A 23,125-nucleotide genomic window follows, 5' to 3' on the forward strand; every position below is an offset into this window, starting at 1 on the left:
CGCCAGTTGGCATCACCGTTACAAAATTACGCATTAGTGGCAACTCTTGGCGCCGGAATAGGAGCTTTCCCACGCTAACAATCTTGTACCTTCGTAATGATGTTATTAGAGGCAGAAGAATAAAATGTTATTGGCAGTCACTTCTTAACCTGATATTATTTTTGAAATATCACAATCACTACAAGAACACGTGTATATTTCGTCAAATCCTCACATACACTTTATGAGAGCCATCTTCTGCCTTGGTGGGCGGAACCATGAACGTCAACATGAGGTGAAAAGTAGCTGTTAAATTCATTTCTGCATTAAGTTAACTGGTGCAGCTCTAATGGTGACTTATAAGGATTGGTTATTTTAAACAAGAGCTGAGCAAGTTCCTTGGGCCTAAAGCTTTTGCATAACACTAATGTGACAGTTTAACGGAGTGGTGGGAAACGTGCCGGAAAAATAGTTCGACGCCTCCATGCGGCCGCCTCCTGAACTCCAGTGAGACCTGATTAGTTACTGCTAAGACAGATGGCGCCTGCGAAATCTAGGATTTAAAGCACTGTTTGCAAATCAGGCTTCACGCCTACTCGGATTTCTCGATTGGGAAACACTCCAGGGGGTCTCGGGCCGCTGTCGCATGATATTTATGGTATTTCTGAAATATGCTCCTAATGTTTCCGATGTGGATATAATGGATATATTAAAATATGGATACGTATATATCCATTCCATATGTGGATATCCGAACCATTAAAACATTTATGTGTTGTTCTTCAACAGCCGCCAGAGTGCGGTCTTTATACTATGATTGTAGCGCGCAAAATAATTTTGTAATCCTTATTATGCTTGTCGCGAGACGCGGCTTTTTTGTTTGTCATGTGGGGCGAGATGGCGCGAGATGAGCCGATATTTTATATAGAACGATTCTGGGAACTCGCGTCCATTTTCAAAATCTTTCAGGTTGCTCTGGTCGCCTACTAAGTATTTATCTAGATGCATGTGCACCGACTTTAAATTGAGTTCTGACGTGTGCAACGGGCATTAATATTTCGACGACCAACGAGTACGTTTGCTGCTTTCGACACTGCCATCGATCTCTTCAATTCCTTTGCGGGTGCAGGTCCGCCCAATTAGGTGTTGATTTGAGCGCTGATACGCCTGTCTGCTTCTTTGGTTCCATGGCATTGAACCAACGCATGGCATAATTAATGACGATGAAACGTGTGTGTCGTTATTCGGATTATTTATTCTTTTTTCGTGTTACCTTTCCCCACACTGCAATGCTATCTCTTTTTTTTAGGTTATGTAATGTAATGCTACAAATAAATAAATAAAACCAGTTTGATCACGCTTTCCACCTTTGGAGAGCATTGCAATCCCATGACATTCACCTGCGTAGTATTGAATAATGGTTATTTTAAATTATCTTTGATGAGAATATTACAAAATAGTGTTGAAAAGTTGAAGTGAAAGCAACCTTTTACTTTGATCTTGATACGGTTACAGCGCATCGCACTATATAGTGTGTACTAATCGCACACGGCCCATGCCGGAGATGACTGTGGTTGTGCTTATACAGCATGCGGTTCTGGTAATCACGTTCGTTGATGCGTGGGGTAAAAGGCATCAACACTTTCCCTTTTGTCAGATGTTTCCTGCACGAAGCAATCGTCACAAAGTTCTTGGCATTCGGTCGCAAGATGGGGAGTTCTGGTGTTCTCAGTTTCTCATTACACAAAAATAGGTGTAAGGAATATTCCGAATGCCACTGTGAACATACGCCTCAGTTCTCTCAGATCTTAAGGGTGTAAGTTGCATATCATATCTTGGGTTTAGGGACCTAACTGGCACCGATAGGGCTACAAGAAATGTTTTGGGAGAAGGCTCTGAGGTATTTGCCTCGTTATATATCAGATCACATTGGTAACCATCTTTGTTGGGCTCCACACCCAAAGATGACAACCAAAAACCGCCATGGCGAGATCTTTGGAGAAACTTTTCCTTGCACTTTTCGTGCAGCACGTGTACTCAAAGAGGTCCTGAAGTCCAAAGCTACTCCTCATGCGGCGGCGCAGTGCTCTCGTTCGGAGAAGAGTTGCAGGTGGCTGATCAGCAGGTATGGTACCAGGCTACCGACCAGGGCGCCCAGCTGCGTGCAAGCACCAACCCAGAAGAGCGCTTTCTCCCCGTAGGTGGTGAGAACCAGGGTAACCATGGTCTTGGCGTAGCTCAGCACAAAGAACGTAGCCACCCAGCAGCACACCTGCAGAACCCATGCGGAAATACAGTAGTTAGATACAGGCCGCGATTACTTTATCCGGACATTCAAGTGAGAAAAGTTTGAGCCGTTGAAAGAATTCTAAAAAATATTTATTGTCAAATCCAACAGCATTCTTCGAGGGTGGTAAAAACTGCACTCGCGGATTCTATTGAACTGAGTGAGCTCAAACCACGATGCTTGATGCCAATAAAATGCATTACAGCTTTGGCATCATTTTTGCTTCAATTCCTTGTTTAGCCAATTTAGAAGCCGGCGGAAAATGTGTATTCCGCACTGTATCTAGAAATACATGGTTCGTTGCGCGGCGCGACAAGTAGTTACGCTGAATAGAAAGTCGGTTTGACGACTGTTGCCATGGGACCTGTATCCTTTGGGTAGCTAGGTGGGCAAGCTACAGTACATATCTAGATCACCCAGAAGCACTTCAGTATAATGTTCCTATGGCACGACTGACATTTCATTCATTCATTCATTCAATCATTCATTCATTCATTCATTCATTCATTCATTCATTCATTCATTCATTCATTCATTCATTCATTCATTCATTCATTCATTCAATTCATTCATTCATTCATTCGAAATGCCTACAGCGCTATTAGGGGCATTAGTGTATGGGGGATGCAATGAAACACTATGATACAGACATTAATACTAATTCATTTTCGAATCGACGTCAATAAAAAACTAAATAAACAAGCGCATAGTGCAATGACTGCACGAGTCTCACACACTGTGATATTATTTACCATGTCAAGATTTTGACTATCAAGTAAAAATGTTGTATAACCATAACCTTGAATTAATACAGAAAATAAATGGAAGGACAAGCGTTGCTGAAAAAAGTCGCTCAAATTTGAGGTACCAGTGACGGGCTCCCCATGACAATTTCCTCTAGCAAACCATTCCGTTCATGTATTTTCCTCGGAAAGGAGCTGAGTTTAACATATTTATTTCGCAGGCGTTTTCACGTACCTAATAGGAAGAGTACGTGCGCACAGGTACCAACGTCGGTTTATTAAGATGTCTACCCCAATCACGTGTCGCTAAGTTAAAAATGTTGCAAAACTGCTAACAGGTCATCGATGCAATCACTTCAAATACATGCTTAATTTTAACATTTACATACGCACTTCTATAAGGCTGCATAAATTAAGCTACGACCCTCAGTCCCAGCGTCCGCCATGCAAATAATCACCGGCGCTGTTAGACCTGTGACTCTGCAGAGTGTGCTCAGAATCTCTAACTCCGGGAAGATTGCAATCAAAATTCAATTTGGTAGCATTTAACCCTATAGAATTATTCAATGAAGCATCCTCATCAGTATGATTTAATAAACTACCAAGGAATAAATGAAATCTGTTTTAGGGTGCAGCCATGTTCTGACAGCCAAACACAGTGATCAGGTAGTCTAGAGCTTTCGAGAAGCGTTAAACCAAAAATAATCGCCAGGTTAAACACAGTATACTATACAATTGAGATGTTTCAATCGCTTACTTAGGCAAGCAAGTACGCGGGGGAAAGCTACGGAGTTGGCGCACATGGCATATAGTCTGAGAATAGCAGGGCCAAGGTTTGGTGGATTTAGCAGGACGAACTGATTACGACCCTGAATACTTCTTTTAGCAATAGAAAGAACCGGAACTGAACATAAAAGAGTACCAATTTGAGATAAGAAATACAAAGTTCAAATTGGGATCTATCCTTCGCATTCAGAGGATGTGGATGTCATAGGATAGGTAGAATTCAATTACCGTAATATAGAAAGGTCTCAAAATAGAATTAGAAAAGTCCTCAAGCCTGAAAAGGGAACGAAAGAAGGATGTCAACAGCTAGAGGTACACTGGGGAAGTATAGGAATTCAGGGTCTCGCTACTGAACAGATATTTGTTTTACCCGATGATAACGACTTAAGTACTGCATCTAAGTTCTAGTGTCCCATTCTGGATATGATTACGCAACCCAGTGAAAGTTCATGTTGTGACACTTAGGCAGGATACCGGTAAACCACATAAGGAAGCGAAACATCAGAACAAAAAACGGGGATTATAAAACCCTTAAATCCGTTAAGGAAATATAGTCGCCTAAGCAAAGAAAGTTGATTAATGTCCCTAAACTGACACTGCTAGTAATTTATAATTTGGCGAGAACTGAGCGCTGTTTAAAGAGCGGCGGTAGCGTAAAGGTGGCCAAGAGGAAACTAGGCTTGGTAGAAAAAATATTTAGGCATTATGAGACAAGGCAAGTAATATAAATATCATTATGATTAGCACAGTGAGAGTAGACGAAGAGTTTTACACTCATCTCTATAGTAGCCCAACTTACAAGGACGATAATGAGAATGGTAGAATAGTGAAGAGCAATCCGATCTACCAGTAACGATGAGAACATGAAACAGCTGGGGAGGTTCAGGTAAGTGCAGATTTGTTGAAGGCGGTGGAGGTGCTATGTTTGAGAAACTGGCCAACCTATATACTCACTGCCGCATGACCTCCAGATCAACGGAAGTTTGGTCGAACTGTTGTTGCTACGTTTTCTGCCTTGTCATGAATTGCTACGGTTTTTGTTTTTAGCCCTGGTATGATCTCACATCGAAACTATAAAAACGGGCATGATGGTTGGGACATTGCTGATCAGAACCCCGCGTCACTTACCACGAAGACTCTGCCCACGTCTGTGTCCACGAGCGGCGGTGTAGGACTGGTGGCTGCAGTCAGCGTGATATAGGCGGCACCCAGTGTCCCCAGCAGCGTCTGCGCGCACAGCTGGTGCATCCGGCGCAGCACCACGAACATGGCGAGCGCGCAGGCCACGGGGTACGCAATCCCGCACAGCGTCACTGCTAGGTGCAGCGCCCGCGGACCATATGGGAGGCAGGAGTACGACTGCGATATGCAACAGAATAAAATATGTTGAGGAATAGAAACACGCAATTGAGGGGGATCGATTGCACCTTGAACGAAACCTTGGCAGAAGAGAGATAACTTGATTTCCGAGGAAATGCAGTTGTGCAGTAACTAAATTACGTCGTGGTGCATTCAACATTGGATGCGTTACGAAAAAGGCCAAACACAAGAGGCGGCAGTGTGCTGGGCTCTGTTAGTGGGTGACAGAAACTCGCTCATGATTAAACTATCCCAGAGACGATGCCAGATATCCATTTATTGTTCCATTCCAAACTTTTCTCACTCTCTCACAGCGCGGCTGGGAATCTATAGGTCGAAGAGACACAGCTTCTGTGCCTTCAATTCGCGTTTCCTCAAAGGAAATTTCATTTTCCCTTCCCTGAAAAATGAAACTATTACTGCATCTCCTTACAATAATTTTGTAGGATGGGATAAAAGAAAAGAAAGAAACATCGCTGACGAGTGATCCAGAGTAATTGCTGGTTTCCAACGCGTTTTTGATTTATTTTTGTGCGTGCGAGTATTTCATTGCTTAGAGGCATTTGCGAAACGATGAATTACATGACCATGAAATGATGGAAAGTAGTACGCAGAATTGTCCAGCAGATAACTCAGTTTAGCATTCCGCAAATTACTCCAGTTGTCAAAACAACTGAATGTCTGCAAATTGGCTAAGATAATTCCAGTCCATAAAGACGTCAATGTTAATAGTGCGATATACTTCAGGCCCATTTATTGACTAGCATAGCATGTAAAGGTTTCGAACATGTAATCTCAAAACATCTAACCGATTGTCTAGAGCAGCAAAAATTGCTATAACCTGACCAGCACGGATTCCGTCGACGGCTATCGACCACCACTCAGTTAACAGAAGTGGTCCGAAACATGTCCCTTAGCATCGATAGCGGCAAACTTGCGTCCCACTAGTACATTTTAGAGCAGAGTTTCTTGGCGCCAGTTTTTTTTTATTTGGTTACTATCAGGGCCGTTCCTGGGCTTCGCGTCGGCGTCGACCTCGTAACAATCTACGCCCCCTTTTCAACCCCCTAGCTCAGCACCCATCTTCCTGCGCGGCGCCGACCGCACGTGTTATCTCATTGCTGCGCGTGCTCCCCGCTCGCTGCTGCTTAAACCCCCTCCCCCGCCCCTCTTCTTGCGTGGCGGCGAGGGTGCTCTCCGGTTGCTGAAAGGCCGGCTCGCTACCAGCGGATCACGGTGCGTGCATCCCATGCCGAAACGCAGGGTCACGTTCTCTTCACTCGCATGCGGCGTCAGCGGCATCAATCAGTCGCTGCTATCTGTTGATCGCGCAACGTTCATATTGGCCCACGCGCTGCCTCCCGCAAACTCCCGGTAACCTAATTTTTCCATACCGTTGCGTGTCTAATGACAAACTAATCCTAAAGCTGCAATACAAGATTCGGTAGGGGAAAGTTCTTAGCTGAACTAAATACTTCGTACCCGTTCCCAATTTGTAATGTTCAAAACTTTGCCTTCCAGAATGACCCCGGCCGTTAAGGGAGCCTCGCAAGGCTCCGTCTTTGTGCCGTTACTATTGTGAATGTATATAAATGATATCTCCGCTCATATTAACTGTAACATCAAGCTATTTGTAGACGACTGCATCATATGCTTTCGCAGTCCTTTGACACATGCTACACAGGTGCAAGAGACAGCAGATGACTATTGATTCTAAAACCTCTTTGTGGATGATAACCACAAAAAGAACCATAATGTTTCCATTACAGCATTCATGGCACTCAATTTATTATAGTCTCACAGTACAAGTCTCTTTATGCTCCACTAACCTCTGACTTTACATGGAACGCGCACATAAATAATGAAACATCGCGAGCATTGCGTAAACGTTTCTTTTTGAGAAGGTGCATGCGGCTTGCACCAGACCCTCTTAGCGTATAAAAATTCATACGAACTAATTTAGCGTAAGCTGACAGTGTTTGGTTTCCGCACACAGAACCGCTAACAGAGCTAAACTAGAAAAAATGCTAAGAAAGACACTGCTGTTTATTTATAACAATTATAGGCGTACTGACTCACCAACTTACCTTGCAAGCATCTCAGGTCTTATGACACATTGAATAATAGCAAAACAAGCGTGTTGCAAATTTTTATGTCAACTGCATAGCAATTTACAGAATATAGTGTCAAATATATTTGCCCTTCACAGTATCGACAGACACCCTACAAACATGCTCGCGCATTAACTTATTATTCCTGTCATATGGATGCATTTAAGAATTCATGTTTTTTTTGTCGTCATCCGAGAACGGAACAAAGTGGATTCTTTCACCGCACTTGCGCCAAGTTTAACAACAATCGTTACAAAGATCAAAGCCATTATTCGTGCAGAAGCCGGAGCGCCCCAGTTTCCCCAAGGGGCTTTACTTATTCATATTCTGTTTTTATTTTCGTTTACTCGATTTAAACAGAGCATGAGTCATTGCGTATTCTTAGTATATCCGCATAGGTTTGAGTGTCAATTCTTAAGTATTGATAGAGTTATCGTCATATGCTCATTTCTTCTAGTCATGTTTTACGTGCATGCTGTTCAGTGCTAACACTGGTTGATTATTTCTTATAAATAACGTCTTCAAGAGCCACATTTACATTGTTTTTTTGAAAGAGTTAAACATTTCTAATAGTTAGTAATAATAGATTTCTTTTGGCACATAATATTGCCACAAGGTGAACTTTCCTCCTGTTGTGCATTCAGTGCAAATGTTCTGTAGGCCCAATTACTTGGGACGCATAAGGAAGCCTGCAGTATTGAAAATAAGTATAACGCCTTGATCAGAATAATACACAGAGAGATGACCGCATATTGATTCGAGAAATTGTAGTGCTTTGGTCAGCTCAGTTAAGCATTGGGTAGATCAAAGCAGGCCACACAGCTTTGCTTGCCAGGAACCTGCAGGAAGAAACAAAGGTTTGGCATGGCTATTGCAATTCTGTCTCAATTAGTAGTACCTTAAGAACTTTTATGCGGCTACCAGTGGGCGGGCTCGACAAAGCGGGTACTCTCCACACAAGCCAGTCGATTGAATATTGTCTCTCTCCCAGAATCACGCATCAGGCGCAAAGCTGATCTTATAGGTCGAAGCATGACGTCGTTTACATCGGCAACTTCACAAAGCAAAAGACGTGTGCAGCTGCCGCACTTACTTTTCTACAAATACTCGATTTATCGGCAGCTGAGGCAATTGTGCAGTGGCGCAGTCGCATTCTGACACGACCACGCAGTGCAAAGCGAGTTCCCTGATGAGCTTCGTTCGCAGACCAGCGTTTTGAGAATTTTACTGCGAAGACCGTTTCTGCAGTTTCATAACTACATGCCTTTTGCAAACTCAATTTACTGCTAGCAGTCAACGGTTTCTTAAATGAGGTTATATTGTCCGCCTTTTGTACCCGCTATAAATGTGGACGAGAAATATAACGTTCCCTCAGTCCTATAACGTGGTTGTAATAAATTTAGAGGGTAGGTTCAGCTAAACCTTTCCAAGTTTATCGCAAGACATGTTCATTTTGAATGTTATATTCATGGAGGCATACGCCCGATGACAGTCTATGTAAACATCTACCAACTACGCTTATGTGTTATCGCTTTACGATGTAAGTTCCTTCTGCTCCGGTAACAATTCGGGCACACATAAGCTATGCGCTTAAAAGGTCCCTGAGATGCTTCTTGAGGTAAAATTCTAAAGCCGCCAATTCATAGAGATGATCTTTGTGAGCATTCTAGTCATATTTTAAAGCTTTATGTGGAGAGGATAATTTGTAAATAATTTTAAAAAGTGATCCTGGCGACCGCTCACAGCCGAATTGGACGATCTATTGCCGCGCGCAAGCCTCCCCCCTGACGTCAGTGGGGTTGCTAGGCACACCCGCTGATTGGACTCTCCCAAGTTAGGCGAGCGGGGCTGAGCGTGGTGACGTGCCGCTTCGACTTGTTTTTATTCTCTTGTCCTTGCGCGATGGCGTGAGTTTAGTTGAGGGGGAGGGGATGATAACGATTTTCGATCGCCCATGTGTCTGGGGCTAATGAAGCTAGCCTAAAGACGCTTGATTTGCATAGAGAATCGATGGGATACTAATTGCTATAGCGCGTTTCATAACTTTAGTAAATCGCTTTTCATGGGTCCTTTAAGGCCTCGGCAAGAAAGCGGTAATGGATCGCGTTTGCTTCAACCCTTGGACATTCTTTTTTCGTGTATACGTAGTATTTCAGCCTATGTAGCCAAATCTAAGCAGGAGAGAATGGAACAACAAGCCAGCCGCTCCTTGCAATTCTAGACCGCCAGCGGATGGAGAGAAAGGGTCGTTCAAGGGGTGGGCTCACGAGAAAAGCACTATTCTTGGGGTGCATGATGGCAAAGGAATGTCTCCTTCTCCGGCCTGCTCCCAGTCTCTTTGTTCCTCGTTCTATTTCTGCGCGGCGCCCACGTGGTCTTAACCATGGAATAGAGGTCGTCAACTCGAGGAAAAGGTGTTCAGCGACAAGAGACCTATGGCAAGATGTCTTCCATGAAGTTTTATTGACTTGCTCAATGTCGACTCTTCCCATTGGTCCCGCCGCGTGTCTTCAGTGGGTGAGCGAAATGGGAAAGCGAAAGACGTCAAAGAATTGAGTTGACGGCAATATTTGGTTTGACAGTGCTTTGAAAATTCATTCTCTAATAACTTCCGTTCTAGCGCAGCAATTCCTGCAATTCGGCTGAATGGGTAACTGCCTGACATTAAGAATGTATCTAAAACTTAGTGGACCAGGTTGCAAGGCCCCATTAAAGAGTACCTGGTTTCCGAAAGTTCTGCAAGCCCCCATAACAGCTTCTCTTATAGCAAGACTCGCTTTAAAATGTTACTCTAGAAAATAGGTCAAACGAAACCAATAATATAAATCACCACGAAGACCGATATTGTGAAATCACAGCAGCCCTCGCAACAGCTTCTCAGTAGCAAGACTCGCTTTGAGATGTTACTCTAGGAAATAGATCAAATTAAACCAATAAAATAAATTACCATGCAGACCGAGATTGCTTTTTAAAATGCTTGGATATTTAAGCTCAGCCATAAGGTCATGATGCGACAGCTTTAATGCACCTCGTCTGCAGCTCCCCTAGCCAATTTTCGCTTGTGTATAGGCAGTTTGAAGCTGGATTTATCACGAATTCCTTTATATGTGCCTAGATTGTATGGTTCATATTCACTTTCATAGTCATAAGCCACTGCGTTATGTGAAAGACAAATACACATAGGTATGAAGGTCCTCTCTAAACAACCCAAGAGTATTTCGTTACGTGGCCTAGGTGTTGGTGCTTGACTAGGGATAAAGCCATGTAGATTGGTGGATGGCTTCATGCTTCCTTCCCAAACAAGCTGCTAGAGTTTCCAGCTACTGACAGCTCGATTATACCACGTGGTCTCATGACGTCAGAAAACCTGACAACGAATCAGTGCCCTGTCATGTCACATGACCGTTGCACTTTCCAGAGGTATGCTCGTGATCTTTCACTCACAACGCTGATGCTGGAGTTTCTTAAGAGACTATCAAACCTTTCGTTGCAATAAGCATTCAACACTGATGGCACCTACCTGTATTGCTGGCAGAAACCCAAAAGTCAGGAGGCTGCACCATGTCTGGATCAGCAATAGTGTCACGTAGTATCGTCGCGTTAGCTGCTGCGGTCGGAAGAGTGCATCAGTATCGCGGCGGATGGCAGGCTTTTCTTTGTCCTCTTTGCCCAGTGTCTCCTTGTGTTCTTCAGAATCGGGACACGGGTCCAGGCGTACGGCTTCTGGTGACACCGCAAACGTCAGCGACCGGTGCATCATCTCTCGGCGGAAGTCTTCTTGCTTCATATTCATTGGGGAAAAAAATAGCATCGGCATGACATTTTTTTTCTGCTCAAAAGCTTTGTGCACTTTATATATAAGTCATGCTTTGTGTTTATTGTATGTGTTCGTTATTTTAAAGCGTTTAGCATTTATTTTGTCAAAATACCTTACAGGGCGCAGAAGGGCATTGCGTAAGGGGGGCAGTAAGATTGCACATAACGGGATCATTACAATATGCATGTTTGTTCGTTGTTTGTTGCGACTGAAAGAAGAGGGAAAAGAAAATGCACGGGCCTGCACTGATTGTAGCTCAGCCACCTCTGCTGCCTCATACGGACGGAACAGGAAATAGAGAAGAAAAAGAAAAGGAAGAGATAAACGCGCGACGCAACAGCAGTTTTCCCCCACCGAAGCGGTGGCGGGTGCAATGACGGTCTAAAAGACATACACATTTGGTGGCAGGCTGGCCCCCACCGCAAGTGGCGTTGGCCTACCTGTCCCAACCCCATCAGGGCCAGGACTAACCACCCTGCCCAGTAGGGGACTCTACCTTGCAATAGGCATCGTGTAGCAGTAGAAATCTTCTCTGGCGGACGTCACCGGGGTGTCGGTTTTGAGAATATTTGCATCAGATTTCTTCTTAACCATTCTTTGTGCAGCGTTCTGAGTGCTGCAGTGCAATTAGTAGTTTAAAGTCTAGCTACACGCTTCTTGGGACAGAGATCAGGTATGAAGCAAAAAAAAACAGATTTTAAAAATAAGCTTCAGCATCGAGCAATGCATGAAATATGCTTCTGACGAATTAATTTCGTATTTCCAGAAGTACATCTCTAATTCATTGCCAAAAAGCTAAAACACAAATGTTTTCCGGCATCCTAAATATTGTGACTGACGAGGATGAATTAGGCAGTGGCGCGGCCAGAAAGAGTTGCGATAGGGCCGCCAGCCTTCGATAAAATCATTTTAACGTCATTAGTAACCTGCAGTCTTTCTTTTGCATGCTGCCCCGTAAGATTTTGGATGGAGGTTTCAGAGTAAGTTTATCCCTCCACATTCCGATCGGAAATTTGACGCCCTTTGTTTGCTTCCGCCCTCTGCAGCGGATTTATGGGGCGCATTGCCTCGCTGTTTCTGGCCTGCCGGACTTGGCGCGATCGCCGTTCCACCACCCCGTCCCCCACCCCGACTGCAAGACCCGACGAAGGAGAAGCACAGCTAAATGACCTCATCAACCCGAGACGCCCCCTACATGACTACAAGACACGAAGAGAGATCCTATCATATTACCCCACTGACTGGAGACCATAACCAAAAGATTCACTGACCAAGGCACCACCACACATAAGGACATCACACTTGACTATGACATGTGGTGTCTGCGTCAGCCTCAGCCATCATATGTTGGAGACCTGTGGCCCGAATGTTTGCAAGACTAACCTTCATTCGGTCATCATTGTGGCGACAGGCTGTTATCTTGTTTCTGGTCTGTCTCGGCTCATTTAGTCACGTCCTGGTCATGTCATGTGCCTGTTCATATTGTCACCAACACACGTAGCAAGCAGCACAACAACCGAGCTGGCCCTTTTTAATCAAGCGAAACTCGAGCGAGACGAGGATGATGCTCAGCCACGCGCCAAGACATTCGGCCACTTGGTGGCACTAGAAGATGGGCAGCGGTGTGGCATTGCCCCCCTTCCAAGAGGCAGCGACCCGATGCCGCAAACGTAAGGGAGCAATAGAAAAGCGGGGCAAGTTATACGGGAGTCTCCTGCTTTGGTTTGGACCCTAAAATTGTTTAACGACTGTAATAAGGCTTCATTCTGGCGACGTGAACTATTTCAGACTTCGGATGCCGAGAGGAGCGGACAGTGCCTTGTGGTAACACCTCGTAGTTCACCGCGCTGAGGCGACGGAGCACCTCGTAGGGTCTAAAGTAACGGCGCAGATGCTTTTCAGAGCGCCCTCGCAACCGTATTGGGCTCCAAACCCAGACTTGATCGCCGGGTGTGTAAGTCACCTCTCGGTGTCGCAGGTTGTAGCGCTGGGCGTCGTGTACTTGTTGGTGCCGAATTCGCTGTCGGGCAAGTTGGCGTGCGGCTTCTGCGTCACGAATAAATTGGTCAGCCCCCACGACAGTGGAGGGAGCCGAATCCGGAAGAAGCATGGCATCCAGCGTAGTCAAAGGTTCGCGTCCATGGACCAAATGAAATGGAGTGAAGCGTGTGGTTTCCTGAAGTGCAGTGTTGTATGCGAACGTGATGTACGGCAGAATTCGGTCCCAGTTCCCATGATCGTCGTCTACATACATAGAAATCATGTCGGCAATTGTCTTGTTAAGCCGCTCAGTTAGTCCATTAGTTTCAGGATGATAGGCAGTTGTTTTGCGGTGGGTGGTGCCACTGAGTCGAAGGACCTCGTTCGTGAGTGCCGACGTAAACGAGGTTCCCCTGTCAGTTAAGACGACTGTTGGGGCGCCGTGACGGAGTACAAAGTTATGAATGAAGAAATGCGCAACTTCCTCTGCGGTACCACGGGGAATGGCTTTGGTCTCACAGTAGCGGCTGAGATAGTCAGTGGCAACCGCTATATACCTGTTACCCATTGAGGACTTCGGGAATGGGCCCAGTAAGTCCATGCCTACCTGTTGAAATGGGAATTTCGGGGGATCGATAGGCTGCAGGAGGCCAGCTGGTTTAATGGGTGGTGTCTTCCGCCGCTGGCACTCACGGCAGGTACGGACGTAGCGGTGCACAACGGCAGCTAGCTTGGGCCAGTAGTACTTCGGCGTATCCGTGCCAATGTGCGAGAAAAACCGAGATGGCCGGAAGAAAGGTCATCGTGGCACGCGCGAAGAACTTCGTCATGAAGCGTGGTGGGTACTGTTAGCAGATAAACAGTTTCTGTTGGACCGTAGTTCTTCTTGTAGAGCACACCACCGAGCAAGCAAAATGACGATAGTCCGCGCCTGAAGAGCTGAGGAGGAGATGACCCGGTTCCTTCGAGGTATTCTATGAGGGGCAAAAGTTCAGAATCGGCCCGCTGCTTTCGGGCTAACGTGGACGACGTGATAACACCGAGGAAAGCGGTACCGTCGTCGCAGCCGTCCGTGTGGCAGGGAGTAGGGGCGCGGGACAGACAGTCAGCATCACTGTGTTTCTTGCCGGACTAGTGCACGATAGTAACGTCAAATTCTTGCAACCAAAGGCTCCATCGAGCAAGCCGACCCGAAGGATCTTTCAGGTTTGCCAGCCAACACAGTGAGTGATGGTCGCTCACAACACGAAACGGACGACCGTACAAATACGAACGAAATTTCATGACTGCCCACACAACAGCGAGGCACTCCTTTTCCGTAGTTGAATAGTTGACTTCAGAACGGGACAAAGTGCGACTGGCGTAAGCAATGACGTGTTCTGCACCGTCCTGCCACTGAACAAGGACCGCACCGACGCCAATGTTACTGGCATTCGTGTGCAGTTCCGTGTCAGCCTCTTCGTCGAAGTGGCCAAGTATAGGTGTACATTGGAGACGGGACTTGAGTTCCGCGAAGGCTTGTTCCTGGTCGGGGCCCCAAACGAACGGTTCGGCGTCTTTTGTCATGCGGGTCAGAGGCTCAGCGATCTTGGAGAAATTGTGAACAAAGCAACGATAGTACGCGCAGAGGCCGAGAAATCGACGCAAGCTTCGTTTATCTTCTGGTTTGGGGAATGAAGCGACAGCGGCCGTCTTTTCTGGGTCTGGGCTATCACCTCGAGCGCTGACAATGTGGCCGAGAAATTTCAGCTCATTAAAAGCGAAGTGGCATTTTTCGGGCTTTAGAGAGAGACCAGCAGATCGGATGGCCTCGAAAACAGCGCGCAAACGTTTCAGGTGCTCGTCGAACGTGTCCGAGAAAATTACAACGTCGTCGAGATAGACGAGGCATGACTGCCACTTCAGGCCAGAGAGTACGGTGTCCATCATTCGTTGAAATGTGGCAGGGGCCGAGCACAGGCCAAACGGAAACACTTTAAACTCATATAAACCGTCCGGCGTAATAAAAGCGGTCTTCTCACGGTCTCGCTCGTCAACCTCTATTTGCCAATATCCACTGCGGAGGTCAAGTGACGAAAAGTAAGTGGCATGGCGAAGGCGATCGAGGGAGTCGTCTATGCGCGGCAGGGGGTACACATCCTTTTTCGTGAAGTTGTTGAGGCATCTATAATCAACTCAGAACCTTAAGGTTTCATCCTTCTTCGCGACAAGGACAACAGGCGAAGCCCACGGGCTCGTCGACGGCTGGATAACGTCGTCCTGGAGCATTTCTGTTACTTGGCGGCGGATGGCGTCACATTCTTTTGAAGACACTCGGTAAGGACGCTGGCATAGTGGACGTTGGTCGTCGGTAACTATAATTCGGTGCTTCGTTAGTGGCGTCTGTCGGACCTTGGAGGTTGATGCAAAACAATCGCGGAACGAATTGATAAGATTCTCTATGCAGCGTTTCTGACTGGGCAAGAGGTGTGGGTTCAAATCGGTCTGAATGGCTGTAGAGGTCGCATTGTCGAGGTCTGACGTGTTCGATAAAGCGTACTGGCCTGTCCATTCTCCAAGTTCTTCAAAATAAGCGACCATCGTGTTCGCCGTCAAATGTTGGGGTTCACACGTGAAGTTTGTCACTAACACTTCGGCTTGCCCACGGACAAGTTCGACAAGGCCCCGAGCTACACAAACTTGTCGAGTGAGAAGCAGTGACATGTTAGCTTCGGCAATGCCACGCGTGTCGGTGCTGTGATCACATTTGACTGTGACGAACTTGCTCGCTCTCGGAGGGATTGTTATGTGGTCGGCAGAGACGCGCAACATCGTTTTCCGGAAGTCCGTGTTGCTATCAACGGCTCACTTGGTTGAAAACGATACTGTGAGCTGCTCCCGAAGGTCTATAACAGCACCATACTCTTGCAGAAAATCAATCCATGCCTAGAATCAGATCTTTACAGCAGTCTTTTAATACGGCAAAGGTGCCAGTGAAAGTAAGACCGCAGATCTCTATGCGGCAAGTGCACATGCCAATCGGCGTCATGACATGGCCACCGGCAGTGCGCATCATTGGCCCAGACCAAGCCGTCAGAACCTTACGGAGGGTCGTTGCTAGCTGGCTGCTCATGACGGGAAAATCGGCGCCGGTATCCACAAGTGCGGTCACACCCCAACTGTCGGCGGTTACAAAAATTTCCCCGGAAACAATGCGTTCGCAGCACGTCGGTAAGTTCGTCGGATCGGGTCGTCGCCGCTCGGGCTGTCGAGTCAAATCGTCGGGTGGAGGCTGTTTATTCTGAGCCGTAGCGGCGGCCTCACCCCCGGAGGTCGCCGTGTTTAGTTTTCCCGGTGAGGGGATGTGCCTCTGAATTGTCCAGAGGAGGAGTATCGACTGGGTGACCCAGAACGCTTCGGGGATGACGATCGCGGCTGACGTTGCTGTGACGTCGGGTGCATCTCGTTAGCAGCCAGGTATTCCTCAATCTCCTGTTGTCTTTCTCCATAGCGAGTTCGAGGCGCGTTCGGTGGGAATCCTCTTAAGCCCATTCTCCAGTATGGGCAATTGCGTAGAATGTGGCCAGGCTCGCCGCAGTGATAACAGAGCGGCCGTCTGTTGGGTGTGCGCCACAAGTGCGCCTTGCTGATGGCGGGACGCTGGTCTTGCTGTGGCTCGACGGGGCGCAGATCTTGTTGCTGCTCGACGGGACGCAAGTAGCGAGGCGGTGGTCCGGCAACGGGACGGAATGAATGTGGCTCGGGGGCAGGTCGACGTAGGACATCACTATACGTCATAATGCATGGCTCTGATTATGGTGCTGGTGGTGGCTGCACCGCTCGCCGGATTTCATCACGAATGATGTCTCCGGTAGAATAATTCACTGCAGGTGGTGCATTCAAGTGGAGCTTCTGCAGTTCTTCGCGAATGATGCTCCTCACAAGCTCCCGCAATGCCTCGTCCCTAGCTGCTGGCACGGACGCGTAGTAGGGTGTGGCCGCTACGCTTGCCTGACGGCCGTATTGGGTACAGCGTTCCTGCAGTGAACGTTCCATGCTCGTAGCTTCTCTCGCGAAATCTGCGACAGTTCTTGGAGGGTCACGAATGAGGCCAGCGAACAACTGTTCCTTCACCCCGCGCATGAGGTGCCGTACTTTCGTTGCCTCGGGCATGGTAGTGTCGGCCCGATTGAAAAGTCGCGTCATGTCCTCGACAAACATGGCCACGCTCTCATTTGACTGCTGAGACCTCGAACGGATTGCTATCTCTGCGTTTTCTTTGCGCGTACTCGAGCTGAACGTTGTGAGCAACTCACGGCGAAAGACGGCCCAGTTGACGAAGGACGTCTCGTGGTGGTTCTCAAACCACGTCTTGGCCGAGTCTTGCAGCGCGAAGTACACATTCATTAGCTTCCGCTCGTCGTCCCATTGGTTGAATGCGGCCACACGGCCAAAAGTGGCCAACCAGTCTTCGACATCCTCGAACCGGTCACCGTGGAATGATGGCGGTGATCGAGGTGCGAGAAGGACGTACGGTGGGGCGTTGCTGGAATGCTGACTTGTCTGGCTGCCCGTCGTGGATGTCATGGTTCGTAGCGGGGTGGACAGTGGTTCAAACTCAGGTTGTAGGCCTCGGAGGCGACGGCTGGGTTTATGGACAGGAGTCGCGTCCACGCGTTGATGAGCAGCGTCACTGACGTCTTCGGGGGCCACGTACATGGGATCTTACCCAGCACCTCCACCAAATGTCACCAACACACGTAGCAAGCAGCACAACAACCGAGCTGGCCCTTTTTAATCAAGCGAAACTCGAGCGAGACGAGGATGACGCTCAGCCACGCGCCAAGACATTCGGCCACTTGGTGGCACTAGAAGATGGGCAGCGGTGTGGCAATATTTGCCCTTCCTTGTCCAAGCTCGGGATAACATCTCGGTGGTCTCCGAGAGTGTTACGGACGAGGAAAAAGCCGGCTGTCGCGCCGCCCTTGGCCTTGTGCCATTGCGATGCTTCACTAGATGTTATGCTGCGAGGAGCACTCGTGTTAGGCGCGCCGGCATTCAATAAAATGGTCTAATCGACTCCCCCCCTTAAAAAAAACTTTGAGGCGATGTTTTTGTTAAGGGGGGAGTAATGCCGCGAAATCTCCGAAACTGTATTTGTTGTTTTTTAACAGCCGCCGGCATACGGCCTTATCACTCTGATTCTGGATCGCGTATCAGTTCTGTATTCTTTGTTTGTTAATGCTGGATGTCGCGAGTTGCACCTTTATTAGTTCCGTTGTAGCGCAAGATGCACCGAGATCTGCCTCGGATTCCGGCCACTCGTGTGCCTTTTTACAATGTTCCAGCTTGTGCTGGTAGCAGTTTGCGACGCTATCTAAATTGTTCTGAGCAGCATTTAAATTGAGCGTTGACGATTGCGATGGCCATTCTTTGTTCGACGATCGACCAGCACGTCTGTTGCTATCGCCGCCGCCGAGTTGCTTAGTTCTTCTGCGGGCGCAAGTCAGCCAAATAAAGAGTTAATTTCAGTACAATCAAGCCTGTGTCTCCTTTTGGTGTCAACGGCGTTGTCACCACTACGTGACATCTGGTGGAGGTGCTGCCCTTGATCCTTCAAGCGAAGACCACAGCCTTGTTCCTGTCGCCCTGGGGGACCAGCCAACAGGTCACCGAGCCAGCCGCCGACTTCAAGGACTACACCCCGAACACGATCTGCTGCCTGACGCCATTCGATATCGATACCGGAAGGTATCAACTTTGAAAATGGTCAACAGCACCAGATGTTTTGATGCAACCCCAGGAGCCCCTCATCTTGCAAGGACTTCCCACTGAAGATGCGGAGGACTGGATTAACCTCTTCGACCGTGTGGCAGAATTCAACGGCTGGAACGACGAAGCGAAGGTAAGGCAAGTTCATTTTGCTCTTCAATGATCTGCCCGTATATGTTTCGAAAATCACGAGGAAGCTTTGAAAGATTGGGAGACCTTCAAGAAAGAGTTTTGCCGCCAGTGATAATACACCCCAAACACCTGACACGGGCCGGAAAGAAAGGGAGGAAGGTGGGAGTGAAAGCAGAAAGAGATAAAGGGGGCAGTAGCGGAGAGCTCGGGAGTAATTTTCACCACTTGGGGATCTTCAACGTGCAGTGACATCGCACACCACTAGGGCACCCCTTCGTGTCGCCTCCATCGAAACTCAGCTGCCGCGGTCGGGATGGGACCCGGGTACTCCGGCATAGTAGTTGGGTATCTGAACCAATCGTTGAAGTGCCGGCTAGTTGGTAATACAATTTTGGAATAACAGCGCGAAAGACGAGGACGAAGATCAGGACTGTGTGTTTGTGTCAACGTTATTAAGTATCTAGTAACGTTGGTTTGTGTCCTGTGTCAGTGCTGTGTTTGTGTCCTTCTGATCTTCGTCATCGTCCTTCGCACTGTTATTCAAAAATCTGAACCAATGCCACTCCGCGGCGGGGCACAAAATATTCTCGGAGTGCTCTTTCAAGTACTTTTGTCGCCTTACAAAAATATTTGAAATATGCACGAAAAATTAGCAAACCTATTTTTAATCTGGTCTTGGGGTACTTCTGAAATAAAAATATATTTTAATACATTGCGAATATATCTATGTATATCCTAAACGCATTGTCGTGTTTACGCTGCTTATGGTAACCCTACATTTGAAATAAAAAGGACTTTGTATAGCAGGAAATATTTCCGTATCTCCAATTTCTGTTCCCTGAAACTTTTTTCATTAGTTGTAATCAGGCATGGGCGATAATGAAGCCACTCGAGGTTCTCAGTTAGAAAAATGTGCACAAGACGCTTGGCAAACCATCCGCGAAAAAAAAACTTAAAATCGCGCGAAGTCACTCAGGTTTAGTGAAATGCAGCGGAGCCTAGGATTGCCACCTCCCGCGCACAATGAGCGCACAAGCCATGGGCGCTGGTACTTAATATCAATTCCAGCACCCAGGCAAATCCGCAAGGAGAAGGCATTTCGGGGATGCAGTGTATCCTATTGCACTGTGAGCGGCACAAGATTTGACTGCGCCCTCGATGTGAGGTAAAATTTATTGTTCTTCTGTCTTGATCTCATTTCTTATCAGGAGTTCCTTATCGAAAATACTCTTTGCGGGCGCGTTCAGCAGACAGTTTTATTTACTAATGCCTTGGTACAGGCATGCTTGACTCCTGCGCCTGGGGCTAATGCTGAAAAAACATAACTTCGTACGATTTCCTGACATGCTCAGAGCTTTGTTTCAAAACACGATGACAACAAATTTCTATTAACTGCAGTTTTTTCTGACATGCTTCCTGGTTACAGTTAAGCGTTGTCCGGTGAATGAACACAATATCCTATTGCGTAATGAGCACTTGTCTCTCCCCGGGGCTGTTCAATAAGAGTCGCCCTGCCCTCATCAATGAAGACACAAGAGTCGTTTTGTTTTATTTCCCACAATTCCGCTTGCCGTGGCAGTCGTCCCTTCTCCTGCTGCAAGGTTTTTACATTAAAAATAATTATGTCAGCAGGGAGTCTTCAGTTAGAGCTGAATCACACTAGAAGATTCCTTTGTCATATTTCCAGTCAGGCTTAAAAAGAAGACGCTTGCTGACGCTCGACTGCAGTGCGAGTTGTACGCGCACTGCCTTAAAGAACTGAAAGTGGGAGATGCCACCAACCTCGTCATGGAGATCATTGGCTTGTCGTGGAGGTACAGTGAACAATTTGCTACTTTCGCTATTCGCTTAAAGGCCCACTGTCCACCCTACGGTCGAAAATATTTTCTTCCCCAGTGACTGTGAGACTTCGCCCCCAGAACTCAAGGCAACAAAATGTTTAGAACATAGTAACTAATAACGCAGTTACGGTCACCGCAATCACCAGATTCTGTCGTGTTTCTCTCCTTCCGTTCCCTCAGCAAAAGTTTTTCACTCTCCTGCCCGGTCGTCTAGCGGCCGCAAGACAAATTCCCCTTCCTCCTCCGCGTTTGTCGGGAGGTGGGGTGTGGCACTCCGCGTGCGCGAGAAAAAAAAAGACAGGCGAGGGAGCGCGCACAGCTGGATTCAGTCCGGCCGTGGCGAGGGAAAAGCGCGCAGCGAGCGGTGGACACCCATCCTTCACCCTCACACAGCGAGACGGACCAATGGACGTCGTTTTCGACTAAGACGTCATAGCTGTGGCTCGACGGGCCAGCGCAGGGAGCGGGGAATCTGGCTTCCCGAAGGAGAACATGAGAGAGCTTTGATTTGTATTTTTGTTGCTTTGTGGCGCGCCTGTCACTGTAGCATTTTGTACAGACTATCTCCGGTACCTGATCGAAACACTGGGCTTCTCCGCTTAAGACTTCCTTCTCTGCGCTGGCCCGTCGAGCCGCCGCTATGACATCTTGGCTCTTTATGTTGTAATCAAGAAGAGCTTTTGAAAAATTTCGAAGGAGGCTTGTATGTAGTAGATGACATATGGGCCCTTCACATGTAATTGCTAGAGCTCATGTAGTTGACAGTGTTTAAACACTTATGTGCTGAATTTCGGACACTACATGTCTGGTAACTACTTTTAATTATAAGTTGAAGTTACTTCAGTAGAAAAATGTGTGGAAATAAAGTGAATCATATCGACTGCTTAAATTCAAATCAGCGAAATCTCATTATTACTTTGAAGCTTCCCCCAAAATACGAGCATATTTATTTGCTAAATATCGCTTTCAGGCTCCTTTTCCTGCCACATAAATATTTCATTTTATGGGTTGGGTAGGGTTACAAGTACTGATAGCACACTTCATCGTTTTCTTCAGATCCTGTTTGGCGGATTTGGCTCGTTTTGAAATAAATTACATTCTATGTGTAAATCATCCTATGATGAAACGAATGGGAAAATGTATTGTAGGTGTTGGTGGAGAAGCAGGCTATTTAAATATTGCCTACTTCTGTCGCTACTTAGTATACAAAAGTTTGCATGATTGAATGTGGTACTCACCCACTCTGTCTGTAAAGATTTGCAGTTGTCCAGAACAAAGAAGGAGGCATAGCTTAGCACAACTAACAGAAGAAGTACGCCGAAGAATACTTCAGGCTCGAAGTTCGTTGCACCAACCTTCAGCACCATGGTCGTCTCATTCGTCGGTGAAGACGTGTTTAAGAAGCCTCCGATGGCGGGAGTGTCGGTGTGGTTTGCACATTCTGGTTCACTAAGTCCCTGCGCAAGGGCTACGAGGCTTGGCACAATGCCCCCCACACCTTCGCCCACCAGGTAAGACGTCATATATACCTCCCGAAAACGACCCACGAAAGGCAGGTACACAACGGATGAAGTACAGTCTACGATCGAGAGTGCAAACGCGGACACTAGAAGAACCAGGCTGGTTGTTTGGCCAAGCACAACGGTAGTGACTTTCCACCCGCAAATGAGAACAACGCAGGCTGCCAGTCCCACACAGAGTTGCACATGGTTTGCAGCGCTGAGGGCACGGGGCCCCGTGCAGTAGCGGGCACAGAAAAAGCGTCCGAGGCCATACAACAGAGGGCCGACGTTTCCAAGCTGGATGGCCAAACTAAGGGAGGCGGACAGTGCCCATCCCTCGGGCAATGCGTGAACCAGCAGAGGCAGCTCCATCCAGAGGCCAGTGATGGCCAGCCACGAGCTCAGGCCGTACAGCAGGCACAGCAGGTCAACCAGGGGACGACGGTCCCTGGTGAAGGACCACCAGTCAGTCGACATGGCCACCCTCTACCGAAGATAGATGCAGGGTAGGCTATTCCTAGTGCATGGCCCGACAGCCTGAAACAAGCACATGAAATCAATGCTTGAAAACTTTAGATTTAGTTCCTCATGGAATCCGACAAAGCAATTCCATTTCAGTTAAATGGAATATTTGTTGGTCCTAAAAAAAATCTAAATTCATGACTTCCTTATCAGGCATTGACTTCTTAGATATTGTATAACACCCATGAATAGGTACAAATCCTACAGAATATAAAAAAGTCAAATATATCATATAATAGCGGCAGCAACTTGCATACTTTCCGGCGAGAGGTTAAGGTGCGAGCAGATAGGATAATATGTTTAATAAAAATATTT

The 23,125-nt window shown here is 47.2% G+C and overlaps 1 protein-coding gene across 1 annotated transcript; it reads right to left on the reverse strand.

Annotated features, from left to right (window-relative positions):
* Positions 1–1,050: 1,050 nt before the first annotated feature.
* On the reverse strand, positions 1,051–22,765 carry LOC146176957 (solute carrier family 52, riboflavin transporter, member 3-A-like). Its single transcript, XM_084581432.1, has 4 exons — positions 22,025–22,765; positions 10,786–11,046; positions 4,924–5,154; positions 1,051–2,251 (listed from the first exon to the last, which is right to left on the reverse strand). Exons 1-4 carry the CDS (start codon positions 22,763–22,765, stop codon positions 2,048–2,050), a joined length of 1,437 nt encoding a protein of 478 aa, XP_084437558.1. The 3' UTR covers positions 1,051–2,047.
* Positions 22,766–23,125: the final 360 nt, after the last annotated feature.

Source organism: Amblyomma maculatum, chromosome 10 (genome assembly GCF_055883805.1).
Source record: "Amblyomma maculatum isolate TAMU_Amacu chromosome 10, ASM5588380v1, whole genome shotgun sequence".
In the NCBI taxonomy this organism is placed as follows: domain Eukaryota; kingdom Metazoa; phylum Arthropoda; class Arachnida; order Ixodida; family Ixodidae; genus Amblyomma; species Amblyomma maculatum.